Raw genomic sequence first — 21,941 nt, 5'->3', positions numbered from 1 at the left:
TCGTAGGAAACTCTATTCCATCCGTATAAACCTCCCTAAAGAACGGAAATCGTCGGCATTGGCCCACCTGTATCAAATTTTTTGATACAAATGTAGTATGGCACTGTTCTATCCGAACAGACCTCCCTTAAAACACAAATCCCGATAGGACAAAAATAGAATCATTCTATATGATAGACTTCGTACAAAGTCTCTATTCCATCTTCGTAAAAAGCCCACCTGTATCAAATTTTTTGATACACATGTAGTATGGCACTGTTCTATCCAAACAAACCTCCCTTAAAAACACAAATCCCGATAGGACAAGAACAGAATCATTCTATATGATAGACTTCGTAGAAAGTCTCTCCTTCATCCGTATAAACCTCCCTAAAGAACTTAGATGCATAAAACTTTCTAACATATCGCCGACGGACTTGATAGTGTAACAACACTACACAAGAAGTGCGCTTGACCCGGAAGCAGTTGATCCTTGTCCTATAACCTGGTATATCAGAAAACCCCATGCAGTGCATAACTCGTCTCGAATACAATAGCGAAACGCACCGTTCAAACCCTGAAAATTGGTCAACTTTGAGGCGTAAATACATGATTTTTAACTGCAGTCTAGCTTTCAAAAATAGTTTATCGTGATTAATTGACCCCTTCCAAGACCGGGGAACCTTTTTTTAGGCAGATATAATGCATCGCGGCTTTACTTTAACGTTTTTTCTGTGATGTGAGCTAAGAAGTCATCCGGGCGACGTACAGCCCTCTAGCGACGTCAGCAATAACGGAATGCGCATGTAAGTAAAGGGAAGTTTGGTTCTCTTTTCATTTTTTCTACCAGTTTCAGTACCTGTTAATTGGAGAATAATGTAATCATTCTTTGTTCCTTTTTCCGGGTATGAAAACCCATAGAGCACATAAAACTGAGGGGTAAACATACATACATAAATATACTTAAAAACAGCTACTTGTACCTGCGCAGGCCATAAGAGTTGCAGAAAATGAGTTACGACATTCTGTTATTCATTTTCAGTGCTCCGGAACCGCACAATGCTGAAAACACCGGATCAGCTGAAGACAAAAAGTTAGTGCCCCACTTCTTTGCATAGTTGTCCCATATACTGAATGAAAATTTCTCCGCATTGGAATTTGTTTGAACTCTCTATAAATAGAACCCGTGTGCATGTTTGTTTCAGATCCTACCACCAGTACATCCAGACGGCAGACCGTGACTTGGGAAACGGCGACCTGGACGCAGCAGAGCAGAACATAGCAGACGCCTTGAAACTTATTCATGGTCTGTTACTCAATCTCTGTAAATACGTAGTATGGTACTGACAACTGTCATGACAAGTTTCAACGACATGTTTGACCCTGCAATAGACCTCTTGCCAATTATGGCGGAAAATTATAGCGGACATTCTAATTTCCATGCGATAAAATGAGGCTACAGTTGGTGCCCCCTAATTATAAGCCTGTGTTGCATTATGGTTACTCCATCTTCAGTGCTAGTGGCAATACCGAGCTTACATTCTTTTGACTAGAAAATTAGAAGACATTTGGCGGTTGTTTCCAACGATTCCCGAATGCGCCGAAATCACGATCAAGTTCAAAACGATGATTCAAAGCCCATGCGTTATCATAGTAAATCTAATTTTGTAATAGACCCCATATCAAATCATTTGAAGAGTCACCTTGTTTCAAATTGTCAGTCGAAACCACCTGAGCGTATTAGACAGTTGAAACACATATCCTGAAACCATAACCATAAAAATATGATTGTAGATTATTTTTTATCTATTCTGACATTTTTCATTTTATCTCTACAGGTAGCAGTAATACAAACAAGGCAAAAGAAGCCGACTGTCTGTGTAGACTGGGTGACATCTACGTCGAGCGAGGCAAGCAGACAGGAGAAGGTAGGAAATTCACACAAGCCGCAGCTCTCTATAACGCCTCCATGGCTCGGACAGAAAGAGACAAAGAGAACATGATAACAAGACTACAAGAAACAGAAAAGCAGTTACTAAGGTACGCCTGTAACCTGGACTGTGAACCGTGTCCGTACAGCAATGCGTTAGATCACAGAAAGGGTCTGGACAGCACGCGCGCCCGTGTAAAATCCCAACTCGAAAGAATTCATCAGGAACACAACCCTTATCAGTATGATGAGGATGACCCCGCCGTAAAAGAAATAGAGATCAAACGAGCTGAAGCCATCAAGAACTTGTTCAAGAGCATCGCCGTCGAAAGACAAGGGTTTATCCAAGCACTGACAGATGAATGTATTGCCAAACTCGGTCCTCCTCCGTGTAAGTACGCTTTCATCGGGTTGGGGTCCCAAGCCACAGAACTGGTCACGCCGTACTCCGATCTAGAGTTCGCCATTCTTATTGAGGAAGGGAAGGATGATGATGACACACGGAGGTACTTCCTAAACCTCACACACTACATACATCTAAAAGTGATCAACCTCGGAGAGACCATTCTCCCGGCTATGGCCATTCCCTCGCTAAACGACTTCCTCTCAGAGGACCCAGAGAAAGACGTCTGGTTCTTTGACACCATCACACCTCGCGGCTTCGCCTTCGACGGCTTCATGCCATGGGCTTCTAAGACTCCTTTTGGAAGAGACGAGACCAAAAGCAAACCTCCCATCAGTCTCATCCAGACTCCTGCCAAGTTGGCGGAATATCAAGACTTCAACATTGCCCTGGCGGAAGGCTATCATCTGTCGGACATCCTCAGAAGGGTGGCATACTTAACCGGGGACGAGGCTTTGGTAGAAGAGTATACGGACAGAGTCAACCAAATCGCCAATCGTTCACTAGATCTTGCACGGCACTCAGCAATGCTAACGCTGGAGGATGACATACGGAAAATAAAGGATGTCGAGCGAACGGGAGTTATGGGGCAACTTCTGGATGTTAAGAAAGAAATTTACCGTTTTCCCAGTGTAGTAGTTGATATGTTGAGTATTTGCTGTGGCCTCACGATCTCCAGTGTGTGGACAATGATAGACGAATTTTACCGTACAGAACGGATCAGTCCTGAGGATGCTCACCATTTGACCGTACTGATCAGCATCTCAGCGGAGCTACGCCTAAGAACGTACATCGCCAATGGAGGACAGAAGGACAAACTATCTCCTCTCACTGAGATGAAAGTCCAACTGGATAAGCACGACGTAGATGACACTTTCGTTGAGTCAGTTTTCTACATACCAAATTCTAAAATGCTCTTCAGGTACTATTATACTGCCATCCCATTGAAAAGATGCATTATGGATACAGTTGCAAAGGCAAGTCCAACAACTAAGATGTTCCCAATAGCCATCTATGACACCTCATCTCTAACACGGGGCCGAATGACAAAGACGTTGTACTATTTTGATGCATCCATTTGCCACCTGAATACAGCGTTGAAAGAAGCGGACAGTGACGAGAAAAAACAGTTCGAAATACTTTTCGAACTAGGCAATGTCTTGACGGAACGGGGTGATTGTAAGACAGCGATTAGATATTACGAATGGGCACTCAGACTTGGAAATGCTATTTATAAAGACAGCAAAGTGCATCGCGACATTGCCTTATTACTAGACAACTTTGGATTGTGCATGAATGAACTCGGCGATCAGAGTAAAGCTATTTGTTATCACGAACAGTCACTGAAGATGTGGAGAGATATCCATGGGAACAACACGGCACATCCAGATATTGCTGTGTCATTGCATAACATCGGGACATGCTGGTATCAGCTTGGCAATCACAAGAAAGCTATCTGGTATTACAAACAATCTCTAAAGATGATGAAAGCTAGCGGCGGGGATAACAAAGCATACATTTCCAGATCCTATGGCAACATCGGAATCTGTTGGCGTGAACTTGGTGAACACAGAAAAGCTATCAGTTATTACGAAGAGTCACTGAAGATGAGGAGAGATATCTATGGCGAGACAACAGCACATCCTGACATTGCAACTTCATTACATAACTTCGCAGCATGTTGGCGTGACCTCGGTGATCACAGAAAGGCTATCAGGTATTACGAACAGTCACTGAAGACAATGAAAGTTATCTATGGCGAAACAGCAGCACATCCCGATATTGCAAAATCATTTAACAACATTGGAAAATGTTGGAACGACCTCGGTAATATTAGCGAAGCCCTCATTTATTACGAACAGTCGCTGAACATGGTGAAAGCTATCTATGGTGAAACAACTCCACATCCCGACATTGCCTCATCTTTAAACAACATTGGATCGTGTTGGAGTAGACTCGGTGATCAGAGTAAAGCTCTCAAGTATTACGAACTATCATTAAAGATGAGGAAAGCTATCTACGGCGACACAACGCCACATCCCGACATCGCTGCATCGTTAAACAATATTGGAAAATGTTGGAGTGACCTCGGTGATCAAAGCAAATCTATTAGGTATTACGAACAGTCCCTTAATATGATAAAGACTATCTATGGTGAAACCGCAAAGCATCCTGACATTGCTTCATCTTTACACAACATTGGAACATGTTGGAGTGACCTCGGCGATCACAAGACAGCTATCACTTATTACAAACAGGCACTGAAGATGAGGAAGAACATCTATAGCGAAACAACGGAACATCCCGACATAGCTTCATCTTTAATGAACATTGGGGCATGCTTTATGAAACTTGGTGATCAGAGGAAAGCTATCAGTTCTTACGAACAGTCACTGAAGATGTTACTGGCCATCTATAGCGAAACAGAGCAACATCCCGACATTGCCATATGCCTGAACAACATTGGAAACTGTTTGAATCTGCTTGGCGATCAGACGAAAGCTATCACTTATTACGAACAGGCACTGAAGATGAGGAAAGCTATCTATGGCGAAACAACGCCACATCCAGACATTTCGTCATCATTAAGCAACATTGGGTCATGTTGGGGTGCGGTTGGCAATCAGGGAAAAGCTATGAGTTATTTTGAACAGTCACTGGAGATGAGCAAAGCCATATATGGCGAAACCACAGCACATCCCGACATTGCCTCATCACTACGCAACATTGGAAAATGTTTCAGTGACTTTGGCGATCAGAGAAAAGCTATCAAATTTCACGAACAGTCACTAGAGATAATGAAAACTATCTATGGCGAAACAAAGGCACATCCCGACATTGCGTCATCTTTAAACAACATTGGAACATGCTGGAGTCATCTTGGCAATCCGAGAAGAGCTATCGGGTACTTCGGACGGTCACTGAAGATGGCGCAAGCCATCTTTGGCGAAACGGCAGTACATCCCGACATTGCTTCATCTTTGAGCAACATTGGAACTTGTTTTAGTTACCTCGGTGATCAGAGTGAAGCTATTAATTGTCTCGAGCAGTCACTTATTATGATGAAAGCCATTTATGGTGACAAGGCACATCCCGACATTGCTTCATGTGTAAACAACATTGGAGCATGTTGGTGTTACCTTGGTGATCAGAGGAAAGCGATTAGCTATTTTGAGCAGTCATTGGCGATGATGAAAGTAATCTTTGGGGATAACACGTCACACCCCAGCATTGCTTCCATTTTAGAACATATTGGAACATGTTGGAGTAAGCTCGGTGAACAGAGAAAAGCCATTAGTTATTTTGAGCAGTCATTGGCGATGATGAAAGCAATCTATGGGGATAACACGCCACACCCCAACATTGCTTCCATTTTACAACATATTGGAACATGTTGGAGTAAACTCGGTGAACAGAGAAAAGCCGTTTGTTATGTAGAACAGTCACTGAAGATGCTGAAAGCTATCCGAGGAACACTGAGTGATCACTGAGATCTCATCTATGATCAGAAGTTGTAGATGATGAACAATTATGGGCTATTAGCATTATCTATATAATGGTGCGTTATGCCGTAAACAGTAGGCAAATAGTAGTGGAAAACCTCAAGCCAACCGCACAGTCACGTACTTATATTGTCATGAACAGTGTCACTCAAGAAAGGCAGAGCTACTGACGTCACAGGTCCATATAAGGAAGTACGTGGAAATATGATTACAGTTTGGAGTATGACTGCGGTCTGTCAAGCCCCAATACATCCATGATATTTTTTCAGCCACTCTGTATTTATTGTTTCATCGATGTAACATTGATGTGCAGTAATGTTGCAATTAGCATGATTACATTACATACATTGCATGTGTAAAGACATTTCCTTTGTATGTTCGAAAGTTTTCAATTCCATTATTACATTCAATTTTTCAATTATGCAAATGACTTGCATATCTACATAATGCATACAAAACTACCTTACACATGCATGTAATGCATGAAATTTCATCCATTTACCACAAATGAATTATGTTATCCATTGGGACAACAAGTGTTCGAAGGTCTCGCGACTACGTGAGACATCTAGAGTTTCTCGTATGCCTTGTTTAATTGTAGTTAATTAGTTGAGCTGTATCTCGTACCTAAATAGTTTTCTACCATTTATTCTATTCATTCAATTCAATACCTAGAAGCGGTCAAACGGCCTTGGTTTGAACAAACCTAATAAAACATTTCTGTAAATCAGGTTTCGCTTCACATTATTCATGTGTCTGTCCCTTGGTTTTGATTCGGTTCAGTTCTTGTCACTCTTCTATGCACATGGAAAATAACTGCGATAACACGGCCAAACAGACAGACAAAGGACAATCTACCTTCCCGTAAATAAGTAGCCTTTTCCTAGACTTTCATGTCTGATTAACGGATAGTTGTGTCACCTCTCACCTGTACTTGAAAGCGGTAAAGCAAGGGTACCGGTTTTCCGGTTTTTTTAATGACATATTTGCTACATTAGTACTATGGTGCAGAGATAAGGCCGCCGGCGTCTTGATTGTCCCATGGCTCAGGTGCTGTGACATCTTACCGCAACCCACATCCAAGTGGTAGGATTTCTTTTCTACTGAAATATGCTGATATTGAAATACTCCTGGAGTCCAAACGGACCCCAAACGTTCGGATAAGGGTTAAATGTCATAACACATTAAGTCGACAAATGCTAGACGACTACGATCTCTGTTCCAAGGATCTCAACCAAAATTCCTTTTTTCTTAATTTTGATGGTTGAAGTGCGTGTGATACATACTCAGACACAAGTGCAAGACAAAGCAAATGCCATGAACAAAGAACCATTTATTCATAAACAAAGCATCTCAAAGTCTGGATTTGACTTGAGTTAGATTGTAACAGTATGATCCTGGATTATATATAGACAGTATTTGTCGGGGAAAATATCCTCTTTGTAGAAAAGACCATGCTGACATCAATTCATCATGACGTTGTGAGTAATCAAAAGACAATGTTGTAAGGCTAGCTTTAAACGATTGCCATGGACTTCAACTTCAAACATGTACAGGTTAAACTTTAAGTCATCAGCAACTTTCAACGGGAAATATCATTCCTCTGAACTGTCAGTGCTAGCGACACAGCATAGCTGTCTGCAAGCCCTCATGAAACCGGACAAAAATCGCCGAAACTTGCCCTTAGCATTCAAGTCCGCTTTGTCCATGTCTTGCTCATGTGCGGATCCGTCAATCTCTTCTGAACCCAAACGGCTGTGTGAGTCTGATTCCGTCCGAGTTTCCTCTTGGCAGGGAACCCGACCATTCTTGGACGGTCTTACATCTGCATTTTCCGGTGATGTACCCAGTAGATTGCAAGCTGACGTCGACGACTCCCTGATGCCATTGCCATGTGCACTCTTGGCTTGACATTTCGCGTACTTGCTGTGAGATACGTGGGATACCCATTTGTGCCCGTCTTCATACCTTGTGACGTCTGCAATGTCACACCTAGTCGGGTGAGGGCGCTGATGCACGACCATACGTCGCGTTTTCTCCGTGAGGGGGCAGTTGAAACTGTTGGTAGTGACGTTGCAAGTGCTGACCTCGATCTCTCCTGCAACTGGGATCACATCTTTCCTTTCTGGGAGAAACGCCGTGCATTTTCTATCACAGCCGTCCCCTACTGCAACATCTTGACTTGATAGCACCACAGACACTTTCTCGTCCAACGCGAGTTGCGCTTCACTGACAAGGGACTTGGACACGTCACCCATACTCTCATGAGTAGATGATGCCGCGGATGTCTTCACAATCCCGCTTGAGAAGAAAGCGTTTCTTCTCTCACGGTTCTTCTCAGCGCTCGACACAAGCTTAGCCGTTTTGTCTTCAGATTCAGTCATCTGTTCTTGCTCATCTCCGCCGAGTTGTGAAAGCCTAACAGATAACTTCTCCTTGGCGTCATATTTCTCCACAGGTGCTCGTTTCTCTTCTGAAAGCCCAGCGATCATCTTCTCGCTCTTCAAGTCATCCAGACTATATTTTCTCCAGGTTCGCTTCCGAATGCGACGCTCCTCTTCCTTCATGCGCTTCCTGCATCCCTCTCTCATCGCCTTGGCGGTTGTCTTAGACTCCTCCGTTCTAATACTGATGTTTTTCTCCTGTTCATCCTTCAACGACAGCTGTCTGTCTTCCACCTCCAGAGCCTCCAGGATATCTTCGATGGTGTACAAGCGATCTGATCCGTTAGGGAGCGCTCCTGACTTCTCTTCGACAGGTGCGTTCTTGGACACCATCTCTAGGATGGAGATCGGTTCCGCAACTTCGCTGTCGGGTGCCTTCGCTTGATCTGTGACCTCAGCGTGGCGTTGTCTTTCAAACTGTCGCAACCCTTCTTCTATGTCGTCCACCGTATACAATGTCTGGGACTCGCTGTCTTCATCATCCGAATCTATGTATAGCAGAGACAAAGCAGAGATCACAGGTAAAAAGAAACATCTAGAAAGGCAAAATTTTCAAGAAAATGAATAACGTTAACGTCTACCTTTGCCTTCATACGGTCTGTCCTAATAAACTACTGCTAAAATTATTCTTACTCAAACAGACCATACATATAGTATATATATGCATATATGATGACAAGCCTTTCCAGCTCTACCCTGCCACTCGCTACATTATCTAATCGAACCTGACCTCTGATCTCTCCCATTTACTTTTAAGTCACCTCATTTGATTTTGCTTTGTTTTCTGTATACATATTTTATAAATTTTGCTTCTTACATTTTTCTTAATTGTGAAAAGCATAGCACGGACTCAAAGAAGATTTGTGAAACGATATTTAACACTAATGGAGATTCAAATAAAAGAAATGATAATAAAGAGGACGCCACGAGGTGTTTGCTACGCCTCCACTAACCATGAACTGTCAGTTAGAAGAAACCGAGCAAAAGCAATATGTTTCCCTTCCGTAAAGGCAAACATGATTAACTGAGACAAATCAAATATTTTGAGTACATTTGTGTTCTTTCTTTCAAATGCTGGTATCATTTTCTCATACTGCATTTGACAATGTGCTGTTTCTATTCAATGAATACAAATTTCACCCCTCTACAATCCTAGCCATGTTGTCAACTAGTCCTCCGAAGATGGACTTTACAGTCGTCATGTTTTCAAGGTCTCCACCCTTCAACCGGAGGAGGGTTTGAATTAACCGTGGCTACATTTTTACGCCAACCTTGTCTCCCCCTAATCCTCGTCTATTTCCGTTGGAGTATTAATGTCTCCATGCCGCAGGGCAAAAGACATGTTATATGGCCCGCACGTGTCAGGGATCAAAAAGCTTAGGCCGCACCAAACGCACAAAACACCATTTGTTTCCCTGCAAACACCTTGAGTTTCTCGGCATTTTTCAGGTAAAGGTGCAACAGTGATAAGAATGTTTAGCCATAGCCGATGCTGTATGGCCGATATCGATTATGATTTCACCATTGTATTGATGTTGTTTTAGATTCCTTAGTACAACTCCATAGAGAGTAGAAGGAGGACAAAACAGGGTAAGCTGCCCTCCCCTACACTAAAACAAATACACAGATACACATACAACACGATGTATACCAATCAAGTATTAGCACAGAAAATAATAAATAGACATACTACATAGGTTCACTTGATAGAAAAAGCAACAAGATTTGCGTGGTCGTCCGGCAAGGCCTAGAGAAAATTTTATCCACAGGAAATTATACATGTCCAAGTACATGGACTGTCTAAACTTGATAAGTGTAAACTTATCTTACCTTCTACTCCTGTCACTGGACTGTTGTCGTCCTCTTCACTTATGAACAGAACCGCATCTCTGACGTCCGTCATGATGATGCCAACTTCTAGTAGCTACGTGCTCACGAGCAGTTTGAGTAATTCCACACGTTTGTAGCGATCCGCTAACTTTCTCTATTTTGTGTCCTAAGTTCACACCTCTCAGGATCTGTTACACAGCGTAAAGCCCTCCTGTCATCAGCCGAGTAATCCCCTGTCTTGAGATATTTACGGCCGCGCTGGTTGAGATCGGCGGTGTCCCTGCTTTCCTCGCCCGAGGGGTTAACTAACACGTTCTGATAACCGCCGAAAGACTGACAGGCAGATGGTTTGATTTGTTTTCAGCCTAGTCCTCCGAGGTGCCTATGTTTTCCTCAACTCTTGACGTCCGTCCAAGAAGGGGGTAATTAATCTTGTACAATTGAAGTCCAGTGTATGGCTCAAAGTCAAGATCTCCCACTACAAGATCACGCCTCTTATCTTCTTGTAGAACTGACGGAGCAGATGAGTGTGAGTGGAACACACTGCGGGTAAACAATGGAACTGTCACCATGGAGACGGTTGTTCGATTAAACTATTGTACGGTATTCTGGAACGCCACTCGCGCTATCCGCTAATTCAAGCGTTCCACGGACTAAGGACATCATTTTGAAGTCCTTTGCTATGGACCAAAGCACCGTTAGGTGTACAAGGTCACTTGATTCTGGTCCAACACAAGGCATGCATGTGGTTGTAATGAAGAAATGCTCAAGCAAAGTTTATTGGGTGAAAGGTATTCCTTTGGACCAAGTTATTGCACCTACCAACGTCACATAATAAATTACCAAAGCATACGGCGGGATGTTTTCTCATTTTTTGTGTGTGTAAACTATCAAACCTCAACAAAAAAAATGATACAGGATTGTTATTTTGCCTGCTGTACCGAAGTTAACTCACAAATGACATTCCAGAATGAGCGCAAAATACTAGTATCTCCCAGGTTCCCAAATGAATCATACAACCCTACCGCTTGGGGGCGCTCTTAATCGCGATATGTTTGCTGGAGAATCTTTTAACCCCAAGGGTGGGGAAAGAAATCTCGTTCTTCTAGAATAAAAATGAGGTGGAGAATCTTCAAAAAGACATTCGTTACGTCGAGCCAGCATGTGGGGTGTCTGATGTATGACGTCACAATATGAGTTAAACTCTCGTTTTAGAAAGTTGCTGCAGACGTTATCTTACGTTGACGCAGAAGTTATGAAAAGTGAAACAGCTTGACGATTTACTTGTAAAAATGCGTAAGGTTGTAGCGGCATCACACTTTGTCTTCAATGTTCCCTTTTCCATTACCACAATTTGTCTGTTTGTACTGCATACCCGGTAAACCGCCTCAAGGCGTTTAACACACACAATGTTTGTACTGAAGAGTATTTGTACACGTCCCGACAGGTCTATTTGATCCACTCACACAGGGAAAGTCCCTACTCTTTTCTATAAGTCCTATAAGTTAGTGGGTTCTTAAACGTGCTCGAGGCGTCGCTATCCTCACACAATGAACTTGAATTTAACGCCCTATATGTGGGACCTCCAACGTTTTGCCGCTTAGTGAAGTGAGGAACTTTCCGAGTGCCTTTCCGCGGCCAAGGGTAACGTTAACGTTAACGTTGTTACAACGCCACGGTTAGGAGATTCGAACCCAGGACCTTTGGGTCAAACGCCTTAACCAGTACACAAATACAACACCGCCACAACAACGCCACCGCTCTTCCATTTGATTATTTATACGTATTCCTGTCGCATTTGTGTGTGTCAGCCAGGATACGGCGATACTATTTGTATTGAAAGGTCTAAACGTTGACCTTTGACCTCTCGTGGACGCGATGGCGGCAACGTGACCGGTGGGTGTGTTCGGATTCTATTCCGGGGAAATATCTTCAATTTTGGACCAAATTTCCCGATTCTTCCGCACTTACACGGAGACTCTTTGACCCCTAAATGCTTCCGGAACAAGCAGAGGCGGTAAAAGATGGAGGATTGTGAATCCATTTTGAAATTTATGGCGGAAGACTTGCAGCCGAAGAAAGTGCGGCTGATTGACCTGAATCCGTACATCGTGTGTCGTCTGTGTGGAGGTTGGTATTGTCTTGTTGTTTGTTCCGGGCGATATTCTCATATATCACTCCATACTCTCTGTTTTAACCCTCAATAGTTGCTGTAAAATGAGCGCAAAGTTTTAAAAGTGTCAAGATTGTTTCGATATACAGTATCGGCTAGCTAGAGGGGGGGGGGATCATATTCATGACGATGTTTTCACAATGGCATCTGGGCGGGTGTTAATCTTCAAGCAGATGTTGGGGAGAACAATGTAACGTGTTGCTGACTGCCGTGCCTCTCTGGACGGTTGTCATAAAACATCGGCAACCCCAACATCTGCCTGGAGATCAGGGCGTGATCATGATTTCGCGCGGTTTTGGGGTCAATGGCCGGGGAAAAAACAACAAAGGCGGATACCGGAACAACATGTAAACCTGAGTTGACATGTGGTAAAAGTTCAGCATTCTGAGATTTATTGTGAATTCTTTAGCCATTTATTCAATTTCTTGATTTGTTTGTAAGTGTCCATAGCTACATTACTTACCTTTGTCACAATTTTATCACAATTTCTTACTCTGTGTTTGTGGTAAATGTATATAAACTGAAATACTGTATACATTTGCTTGGAGATAAATAGTCTGCTTTTTAAAAGTGAATTATTGATGTGTAGTAACCACAACAACCATCATCCACTGACTGCATACCTTATTTCACAGCTGTATAGATATATCATAAAACATGTTAAACTACAGCATGGTACATGTATGACAGATTATAACACCGTTTTTTTTTTCTTGTGTAACTATAGGTTATCTAATTGATGCCACCACCATCACTGAGTGCCTGCATCCCTTCTGTCACAGCTGTCTACTCAAACACCTGGACTTCAGTAATAGGTGAGTAAGCTGTCCCACTAGTGCTGTAATTCAAGAACAAAATTGTTGTGTTTCCAAGTACAACTGTTGTGTTTTCAAGTAAAACCTTCTTCCAATGTTTCACCAATTTTATTCATATTTGCATTTGCAAGATTACATATCAATGAGATCACGAGCCTGTAACTCTCATGAGTTTACATTCTGAAGTGATTGGTCTAAACAGTGGGCATTGAAAATTTGATCCATGTATACCTTTTTGTTGGGAGAAAGCAAAGCATTGTACTATGATACTACCAACACAGATTACTACCAGAGCCTCCATGAGACTGTTGTGTTTCCCCAAGTTTCACCCAAGCGAACCCAGCCTCTTTTTTTATTGAATGCTAGTGCTGGATGGGACATAGAAATATTGAGTGCTTCAACATGCTTTCCAAACACCGTGCAGTTACGCCACGTGAGAATACCTGGAATTAGCTAATGTACAATTAAATTTATGTCTAATTGCTAATGAGAATACCTGGAATTAGCTGATGTTTTACTTAATGTATGTCTAATCGTTATCCCACAGGTGTCCTACCTGTAACGTCATTATCCACGAAACCAACCCCCTGTACAACATCCGGCCTGACAGGACTCTGCAGGACATCATATACAAGGTACCTGTCACTACATATGGCACTGGCTTTTTATGTGATTTTTGTTGTTGTTGTTATATTCACAACAAAACTGTTGACTTCACAACATCTTGTGTGATATGCAGAAAGCTTGAGAAAAGATCATCTTCTCCCTATCCCTTAGTCTTGATCATTGGGGCACCACAGCTTTCTGCACCCTTCTCAGTTTTAGTGTTAAGCCTGTCCGTTCTCTGATATTCTGTCCTCCCATCTTTGCCTACTCCTTTTCCTTCCTACCTGGACGGTTCCTTGCAAGACGGTTTTGGGTAGTCCCCAAACTATGACTGTAACACATGTCTGTACCACTTAAATGTTCTTTTCCTTACTGTGGTTAGGTCTTCCTACAGATGGTTGTTTTGCTCGACTTTGTGAAAAGATACCTTCAAGATTAGCAAGATGGCATTTAAACCTTCTTATACATCTTGCAGCTTCTTCCAGCCCTTGAGGAGGATGAAAAGAAGAGGGAGAAGACATTCTACGAGGAGAGAGGGATAGAATACCCGCTCCGGCCTCCTACACCGCCACCTCCCCCTCCTAAGCCAATCAGAAAACCCCTCGCCCAAAAGTCCACCAATCAGGAGCCTTCGTACGAGGACTCACAGGTGAGACCATCTGGATGATCATTTAAAATTCAGGACAGTTTAACCTTTAATGGTCCAAGGATGCTTAAGTACATCAACAAATTGATAGAATTAACCCTCTATAATGAATACAAATTGTCTCCAGCTTGACTTTACCTTACACTGTACTGTACCTTTGTTTTTTATTGGAATCCAAAATTGTCTTCAGCTTGCGACTTTGTCTTACATTGGACATCCAGAATTGTCTTCAGCCCTTGTGCATTCATGTTTAGAAAAAAGAAGACTAGTTTCTTCCAGATTGCTTCAGTGTCACTGACGAAAGATAGTGGATGCTATCTGTTTCCAAAATAATACCTAGTTACTTGAGTAACTGCTATTTGACAAATAGTATTACCTGAATGTCTAATCTTCATCAACATAACCATCTAATGGATGTTTTTCTAAAATCTTTTGATTCTTCCCCACACAGGTGTCCCTTTTGTTGGAGTTTTCTGGTACAAACCCCGGCGTGGCTTCCCAGATTAAACCCCTGAAAAAGAAGTATGTGCGGGTTTCGAACCAGGCGACCGTGGGCCACGTGCAGAAGTTCCTGCTGAAGAAACTGGAGTTGGATTCAGACACTTTCCAGGTACATTTTTAGTGGACTCATTTTAAGGGGTAAAAGAAGGGCGTAATTCTGCCAGAGTTCAAGATATACCAAATACTGTAGATGCATTTAAGTTCATTTGGTGATTTGATTTCATAGTAAGGAAAAAATGAACTATATTTGCATTGGTTTAACTTTCCAAAAGCACTATAGTCACATACTGTATTGTAATGGAAATACCAGTGTTTTTTTTTAGTTGTAAAAGTTTTCTAAAATTTACTGGCCATATTGGTACATCTACATAGTCATTTCCACTTGCCTGAACCAACTTTTCAATGGCCCCACATTTAAATGACATATCACCTACAAAGAAACAAAACCGTATCAACGTTCTTGAAGAAACCTCCCGCATTATTATAACTATTTGTTCATAGCTTTCTGTTCACCCATAAAATATAAAAGAAACAAAACCATAGAAACATAGCCTTCTTACCCAAGGCCAAAAGAAACACCCTGATCCATGTTTGTGTTTGTTTGTTTGTTTACCAACAGGTTGATGTGCTGTGTAACGATGAGGTGATCGACCGAGGCCTGACTCTCCAGACAGTGGAAGAGATTCTGGCTCAGAAGGTGGACGGGCTCATTGTGCTGCACTACAGGGTGGGGAAGTACTCCCCTGTGTCTGGGGATCACACCAGAGACTTCTGAACCTTAATTATCGCACTGAAAAATTCGTTCAGATCCATATATACCTGGACTGGTTGTTCATAAAGTTTGAACCAGGAACAGTTGTTTTTACATGAAGCAAGCTTAAGCTGCATTGCTGGGTTACTGCAAGTCTTGAGAGTTTTGAACCTTTCTAAGAAGTGCTACATATAGGAGAATCTGTACAAATCTGGATCTGGATCTCTAGTGTTTAAGGTTCTGTGACTTCTGAACTTTGTCACCTGAAAGGATTGGTAGCCACCCCTGGCTTTCCAGGACTCCAAGAACTTCTGAAGTTGTGAACTGTACAATTTTAGCCAGAAGCGAATGGCTTATATTGCTGGCTTACCAGAAATCAAGTACATGTACATTGTATCTTCAGGAATCCTGTCATTTTGGATTTTGGAGAATTTGCACATTGTACTGTTCTTGACACAAACACAACAATACCAACTGTTATTGGTTGTATACTTGCACATTAAGTACTACAGATACATGTATTCATGTAGCTCTACACATAAACAATCTATGTAGGTCCCAATAGGATGAGTATAGTATTTGGATCACTAATGCAAGTGAGAGAGAGCACTTGACAAAGAGCGAATGTAAAGTAACAAAGGAGAGATTTTGTGACGCTAGATCCTCAGGGTTGAAAAAAAGCCTTGTACATAGCCTTAAAGCCCTGGAGTCCTTGCACAGGAGCTGCTTGCATTACTGTATTTGTAGCTGTATACTCTGCTGCTACACTTAGGCCTGGCCAATTTAATTTCTTGGGTCTTGAATTCACCCGTTTATTTTCTTCAAAAGTCTGTCCTTTCAGATATATTGATGTATCTATAATTGTATAAGCTACATGCTCCATGGATATTTTCATGCATTTACAGAATACTTAATGACTTTTGTATGTCTCTTCCAAAGTACATTGTAGAAGTATGGCATTGGCAACAGACTTTTCTGTTTTTATCTCAATTTTGCCTACTTGCTACATTTTTTTTTCAAATTAAGAACCGAGACATGACGACTGTGTGGCCTCCTATAGATGTACTATATATACTATATTTGCACTGTAAGGGTAACAAAGACAAGGCTTGGACATACTGTAGGAAAGGCGTGCAAAGCAAGTTAAGTTCATTTGTGTTATAAGGTAAGTTTTACTTGTGATAGACACGCAAACATCTGTATATATTTGTGAACATCAGTATCGCTGCAATGTTTTGTTTTTTTGTTTGTGAAATTGTGACATCTAATGTTAAATGCATTTATATATCCCAAAGCAAGTTGTAAAATGCAACAATACTGACAAACAATTCTAAGGGTTCAATAGTCCCTAGCAAATACAGCAGTTTACTTTGGATTTATCAGCTATAAACATTTTAACAAAAATGAAATTTTTCATCAAGAAGTTGGAATACATGAAAGTCATGTAACTGTTGTAAAAGTTGTTTTCTTTAATTTTATTTCCTAGTCAATTGGCAATGCAGTGTTGTAACGTCCCAAAATTTCAGCAGGTACCACACTGAAATATTGACATTAAAGGGTACGATACAATTGTATTTTTATGAAAAAAGAAAGACCACATGTATGTATGGCTGATAGTAAAAGAAATGCACTACATGTACATGTGTGACTGAAATAAATGCCTGGAAGCAGTTACTGTAATATATGCATTTAATGAATGAGTGTATTTCCCTGTACAAAATGATATGGAAAGAAAGATATTGAAGACTCTATCATCAAGTGCTCAAGTTTATATTCAGTTTATACGTTATATACAACATGTGGAGCCAATATCTGACAAGTAATAACTATTATTCCAAGCAACATGCATGTTTTTCAGTGCATGTACATGTAGCCACATCAAACTTTGTTTTGTGGGAATACATTTACGCATGATACCTACAAATTATTTCTAGCATGAAAGTTCATGTTGGTGTGTAACATTGTATTGACAATAAATGCTGTAAGTTTTTCTAGCAGTTAACCAATGCTGGGCTATTTTAGTACTGTGCTACAGTCCAGGTAATGCATGTATCCACTAAAAAAAAATTTGTACTGAAAGTAAGAAACCTGACCGAAAATCTGTTGACCCTTGCTTTTTGGGTCAACCACAAGTGAACTAAGGGACCATAATTGCAAACAAAATTTTTTCATCTTAGGCCTTCTATTTTAGCTGTTATTCCCTGTTCTCTTATCTTGCAACATGGCCTTCTACAACGTCAACCATCTTATTTTCTCAGATGGAAGTTTCAGGATTATCAATCTGATTGGTGGTTACACTGGTGGAGTCTGCAAAAGCTTCTGGCGACTCCTTGTCAGATTGCTCTACTTGTAAACTTTCATTTCCTTGCCCTTCATCCATCTTGTTTTCTAAAAGTACGGGATTTTTCTGACTAGTGATCACATCTCTGCTCTCTGTAACATGTTTTGACGACTGCTGTTCTGATTGGTCAGCTGATTTTCCATTTCCATGGGAACTGAGATTTTCCTCATCTGATTGGCTGGATTCTGATGAATCAGAAGATCCTGATGAAGTGTCTGTGTCTGTGTCTGATTCGTCCTCAGAGCTGGAATCTGAGCTTTCCTCCTCAGGGGTGTCTTCCTCTGTGGGCATTGAAGGGGGGAAAATTTGTATTACAAAGAAACATATATACAAGCAATACAGACAAAACTAGTCAGGAGCACTTAACTCCAATCATTTTCTCACATTTTGGGAAGTAAAAAAGATCCACACTACTTCACAGTCACTAGTCCTGCGTGCATCAAAAATCATTCTGTATTGTAGTACTTACATGTATCTCCCCAAGTAAGTTATGCCCTTTGATTAGAATGGGCCTGACAAGGCCTTAAAAAGTCATTTAGGGTGAAAAGAAAAACTTTTGTGTTATGTGCTCCTTGATATCTTATGAACATAGGCCTTCTTGGTGTGCTTATTGCCCTTATTTATTCCGAAAATGTGCACAATAAAAGAAGTGTCCCCACGTAAAGGTAATGTATTCATTATAGGGTCTGCACTGGGGTTAGAGAGAATTTGAAATATTTTGTTTTACAAACACAATAATTATAAACAAACATGTGTGACTATAACTATGAAAGATATAGAAATTTCCAAGACCTTCCTACCTGTGACCAGCTTGTACTTGTGCATCTGCTCTGTCAGCACCACCAGGATGGTAGGAAACTCCACCACAACTTTGCCTCTCAGGTTTTCCTTCAGAGTCATGTCTGCATGCAGCTCCTCATACCTGATGGGAAACCAGACAATCTTTAGGTCACAGAGATTCAAAAACCTGAAGAAGACTGAGAAAAGAAAACAGTTTTCCCAGTCTTGGTGCTATGGTATTCCAAGGCTCTTAAGATACCGCTGTGCAAGTTGTGAGGACATTCACATATAGGAGTGTGATTTTAATTTCGTGGTTGAAAAAATGTTAGGCTTCCAGAAGAAAATAACATTTGGCATTTTTGCAATAATTCTAAGTTTGTGGTGAAGAGGTCAACATGAAAACAGAAAGCCATCGCTAAAATTTCTGCATTTATAGTACTAAAACTGTTCAAAACACAAATCCCGTTTGGAACATCTGCCATCAATGGCCACCATCCAAAGAATGGGCCACCATTAGCCAACATTTGACAAAACTGGATTTAGCCCTTAACTGTATATTACATCAAGAGTTGGCATCTGGCATTCATACCTGACAGAGTTGGCTCTCCTCTCCTCTACCTTCATCAGCAGATGGATGTGAGACAGCTCTCTGCTACAGTAGGCTTTCAGTCTGAAAAAACATGCAGGCCCAAAGTATTTACTAACTATATACAACATATACACAATAACTATCTAATATGTATCTAATATGTACATGTATAATCATGTAAAGTGCCTTTCGCACGTTAAGGCCACAGCATCGGTGGGATAACAGGATACAAACCCAGGACCTCTGGGTTGTGGGCTGAACACCCTGCCTTTGGGCCACAGGTACACACATCACAAAGTAAAAAGAGCCTAGAAAACTACATAACACACTTTAAAAAATACCTGTGTCTTATAATTGGATCAGCCTTCTCTGGATCCACATATTTCTGAAGAGCTGTCTTCAACAGCATGTCTTCTGGCACCCTGTATGTACAGGAGGGGTATGTTAAGCCTTATGTACATACCAAACTGTTTCTCTATTGTATTGGCATTCTTCGCTCTCTATATTGTATTGTACAATTAGTAATGTATCAAATGTATTCCCTAATGATTTAAATCTAAGGAAACTCCCATTTTGTTATCTATGAAAAGCAACATCAAAGACCACAAAATAAGGCAAGTTTTCTTATCATCCATAAAATTCTTTTTGCGACCCAACTTTTGTCAGATGTTGTCAGGCACTTGAACAGAATACAGAATGAATACTTTTTTGATGCAGGCAGGACCAGTTGGTATTTTATCATATACTGTATAGTAGTATGAAATTTTCACTTCCTAAAATATCCACTGGAATAAAGCATCATTCTTGATTTCTTTAGATAAAGACTACAAGTCAACCTTTACCACTTGTCCGAGTAAGAGACTTCTGCTTGGGGGAAACTCCACTCCACTCTCCAGTTCATCTTTTGGAACCCGCAACACATTCATTATGAGTCAAAAGATGTTTAAACTTGTTTCAAATGTTCAAGACCACAAACATGTAGCACTTAAAATAGCAGCCCTTCCACCATAAGGCCCGGAAGATAGCATAAAGATGCTAAAAGGTACTCCCAAGCCCGTTCTGCTCCGTAATGGACCGCTCAGCTCCTTTTCGTTCCTTTTCGTTCCTTTTCGTTCCTTTTCGTTCCTTTTCGCACTTTCGGTACTTTCCTTTTCGTTCCTTTTCGTTCCTTTTCGCACTTTCGCTACCGAAAGTGCGAAAAGGAGTGAAAAGGAACGGAGTATGAAGCAAACTTAAATAAAATCAATGAGAATATAAGGAATCGGTACTGCGGGCGTTAGAAGCATATGAAACGTGTTTTATTTTACCGAGAATTTGACAATATCAAATTTTTACAGCGCTGTTTCAGGCTGTTGTTTTTGTGTGGCTAAATTATTCTTTGAAGATCTGCGAAATACAAAGAAGCGGAACTGAGATAAGAAAGTAAGGACTAAAATTCAGTGGGTGGTAGATAAATATCGATTATTATACATTTTCAGGATGATGCAAGATTGTAACTTTGTTGTTGTATTTGGGTGGCTTTTATTCTCCCTAGAGGGCAGCCCCGCATGCAAATGACCCGCGAAATCCGGTCAGGAAAGATATGCTAATAAACTGCTGCTCCACGAGCATGACAGCTCCTTTCAACAGGGCCAACAACACGGTTTTCTGGAGACTGGAGACATATCTTCTCGCTCGTTCACAACGAAAGAAAAGCTGTGAAAGGATAGACATAAATACATTGTACCAAAGAGATTTCATCAAGTTGTACCATGAGTATTCATCATTTTGGCGGGAAGAAAGGTGCCAACGTGAGGAATTTGTCCAAAGGATATTGGGAAATACAATTTCTGTCAACAATTTTCCGTCATATTCAATACAAATAAATTTCTGCCTCTTGCGACCGACATCAGGCCCTCGCTGATGACAAAAAAATCCCAATGCCGGGTTTAGATGTCCTGGTTGCAAAACAAATTTAAGGCGTTGTATTAATATTAATAAAAGTGTGAAAAAAAAAGGAAGGAAAAATAATTCCCAACATGCTGGGCTCGAACTTCCGATCGTCGACTTCCCTGGGTTCGAACATGCGACCTATATTTCTCTAAGGTCAAGTTCTTACAAATTGTGCAATACATATACTTGTAAATTTGCTAGCATTGCATTTTTTAACCCTATTCAGACCGGGGGGGGGGGGGGCTTTTGAGCCAACTTCGATGTCCTATAACGCCAGAACGGCTTACGCTAGAGCCACCGAATTTGGTGAGTTTTCCTAAAATATTGTTGGCAACATTTTTCCGAAGTTTGAAAAATTTTCCATTTTTTCGTGTTGCCATGGCAACCGTTTGTTGACAGGCAGTTTTGCCAAAAATCACTATTTTTGGTTCTAACAATGTATTTTTCACATTTATTTGCTATATTACTGGTATTTTGTTACATAAATAAAATCTTATATTATTAAGCATATCTTTCATAATTATATATGCATAAATTATGCTAATTTGATGACGTCATCAGCCCAAAATCCAAGATGGCGGACCGTATGGCCAGATCAAGAATAACAAGCTAATTGTCCCATAAAATGTGTAACTACCTGGTATTTTTTCATCAAAAACCATCTAAATGAATGAATTTAGTCTATTTTCACGTCGTTTGTGATTATTTGTTGCAAAAA

At 41.0% G+C, this 21,941-nt stretch overlaps 3 protein-coding genes across 3 annotated transcripts in view; 1 reads left to right on the top strand and 2 right to left on the bottom strand.

Annotated features, from left to right (window-relative positions):
* Positions 1–7,138: 7,138 nt before the first annotated feature.
* On the bottom strand, positions 7,139–10,824 carry LOC118421432. Its single transcript, XM_035828714.1, has 2 exons — positions 10,090–10,824; positions 7,139–8,747 (listed from the first exon to the last, which is right to left on the bottom strand). The coding sequence occupies exons 1-2, from the start codon at positions 10,160–10,162 to the stop codon at positions 7,411–7,413; spliced, it is 1,410 nt and encodes a 469-aa protein (XP_035684607.1). The 5' UTR covers positions 10,163–10,824; the 3' UTR covers positions 7,139–7,410.
* A 1,109-nt stretch (positions 10,825–11,933) lies between these two features.
* On the top strand, positions 11,934–17,374 carry LOC118421450 (polycomb group RING finger protein 6-like). The gene is made up of 6 exons (XM_035828743.1): positions 11,934–12,219; positions 12,990–13,077; positions 13,625–13,712; positions 14,159–14,332; positions 14,781–14,939; positions 15,450–17,374. Exons 1-6 carry the CDS (start codon positions 12,114–12,116, stop codon positions 15,603–15,605), a joined length of 771 nt encoding a protein of 256 aa, XP_035684636.1. The 5' UTR covers positions 11,934–12,113; the 3' UTR covers positions 15,606–17,374.
* Positions 17,375–17,835: 461 nt separating this feature from the next.
* The window catches only part of LOC118421856 (box C/D snoRNA protein 1-like), a 6,508-nt gene continuing 2,402 nt past the window's right edge, over positions 17,836–21,941 (bottom strand). Inside the window, exons 6-10 of the mRNA XM_035829358.1 lie at positions 20,134–20,202; positions 19,633–19,713; positions 19,292–19,372; positions 18,723–18,844; positions 17,836–18,203 (exon numbers count right to left, since the gene is read on the bottom strand). Coding sequence (XP_035685251.1) covers positions 17,836–18,203; positions 18,723–18,844; positions 19,292–19,372; positions 19,633–19,713; positions 20,134–20,202 — 721 coding nt within the window. The remainder of the gene's footprint in view (positions 18,204–18,722; positions 18,845–19,291; positions 19,373–19,632; positions 19,714–20,133; positions 20,203–21,941) is intronic.

Source organism: Branchiostoma floridae, chromosome 8 (assembly GCF_000003815.2).
Source record: "Branchiostoma floridae strain S238N-H82 chromosome 8, Bfl_VNyyK, whole genome shotgun sequence".
In the NCBI taxonomy this organism is placed as follows: Eukaryota; Metazoa; Chordata; class Leptocardii; order Amphioxiformes; family Branchiostomatidae; genus Branchiostoma; species Branchiostoma floridae.
This window is presented reverse-complemented; position numbering and strand designations above follow the sequence as displayed.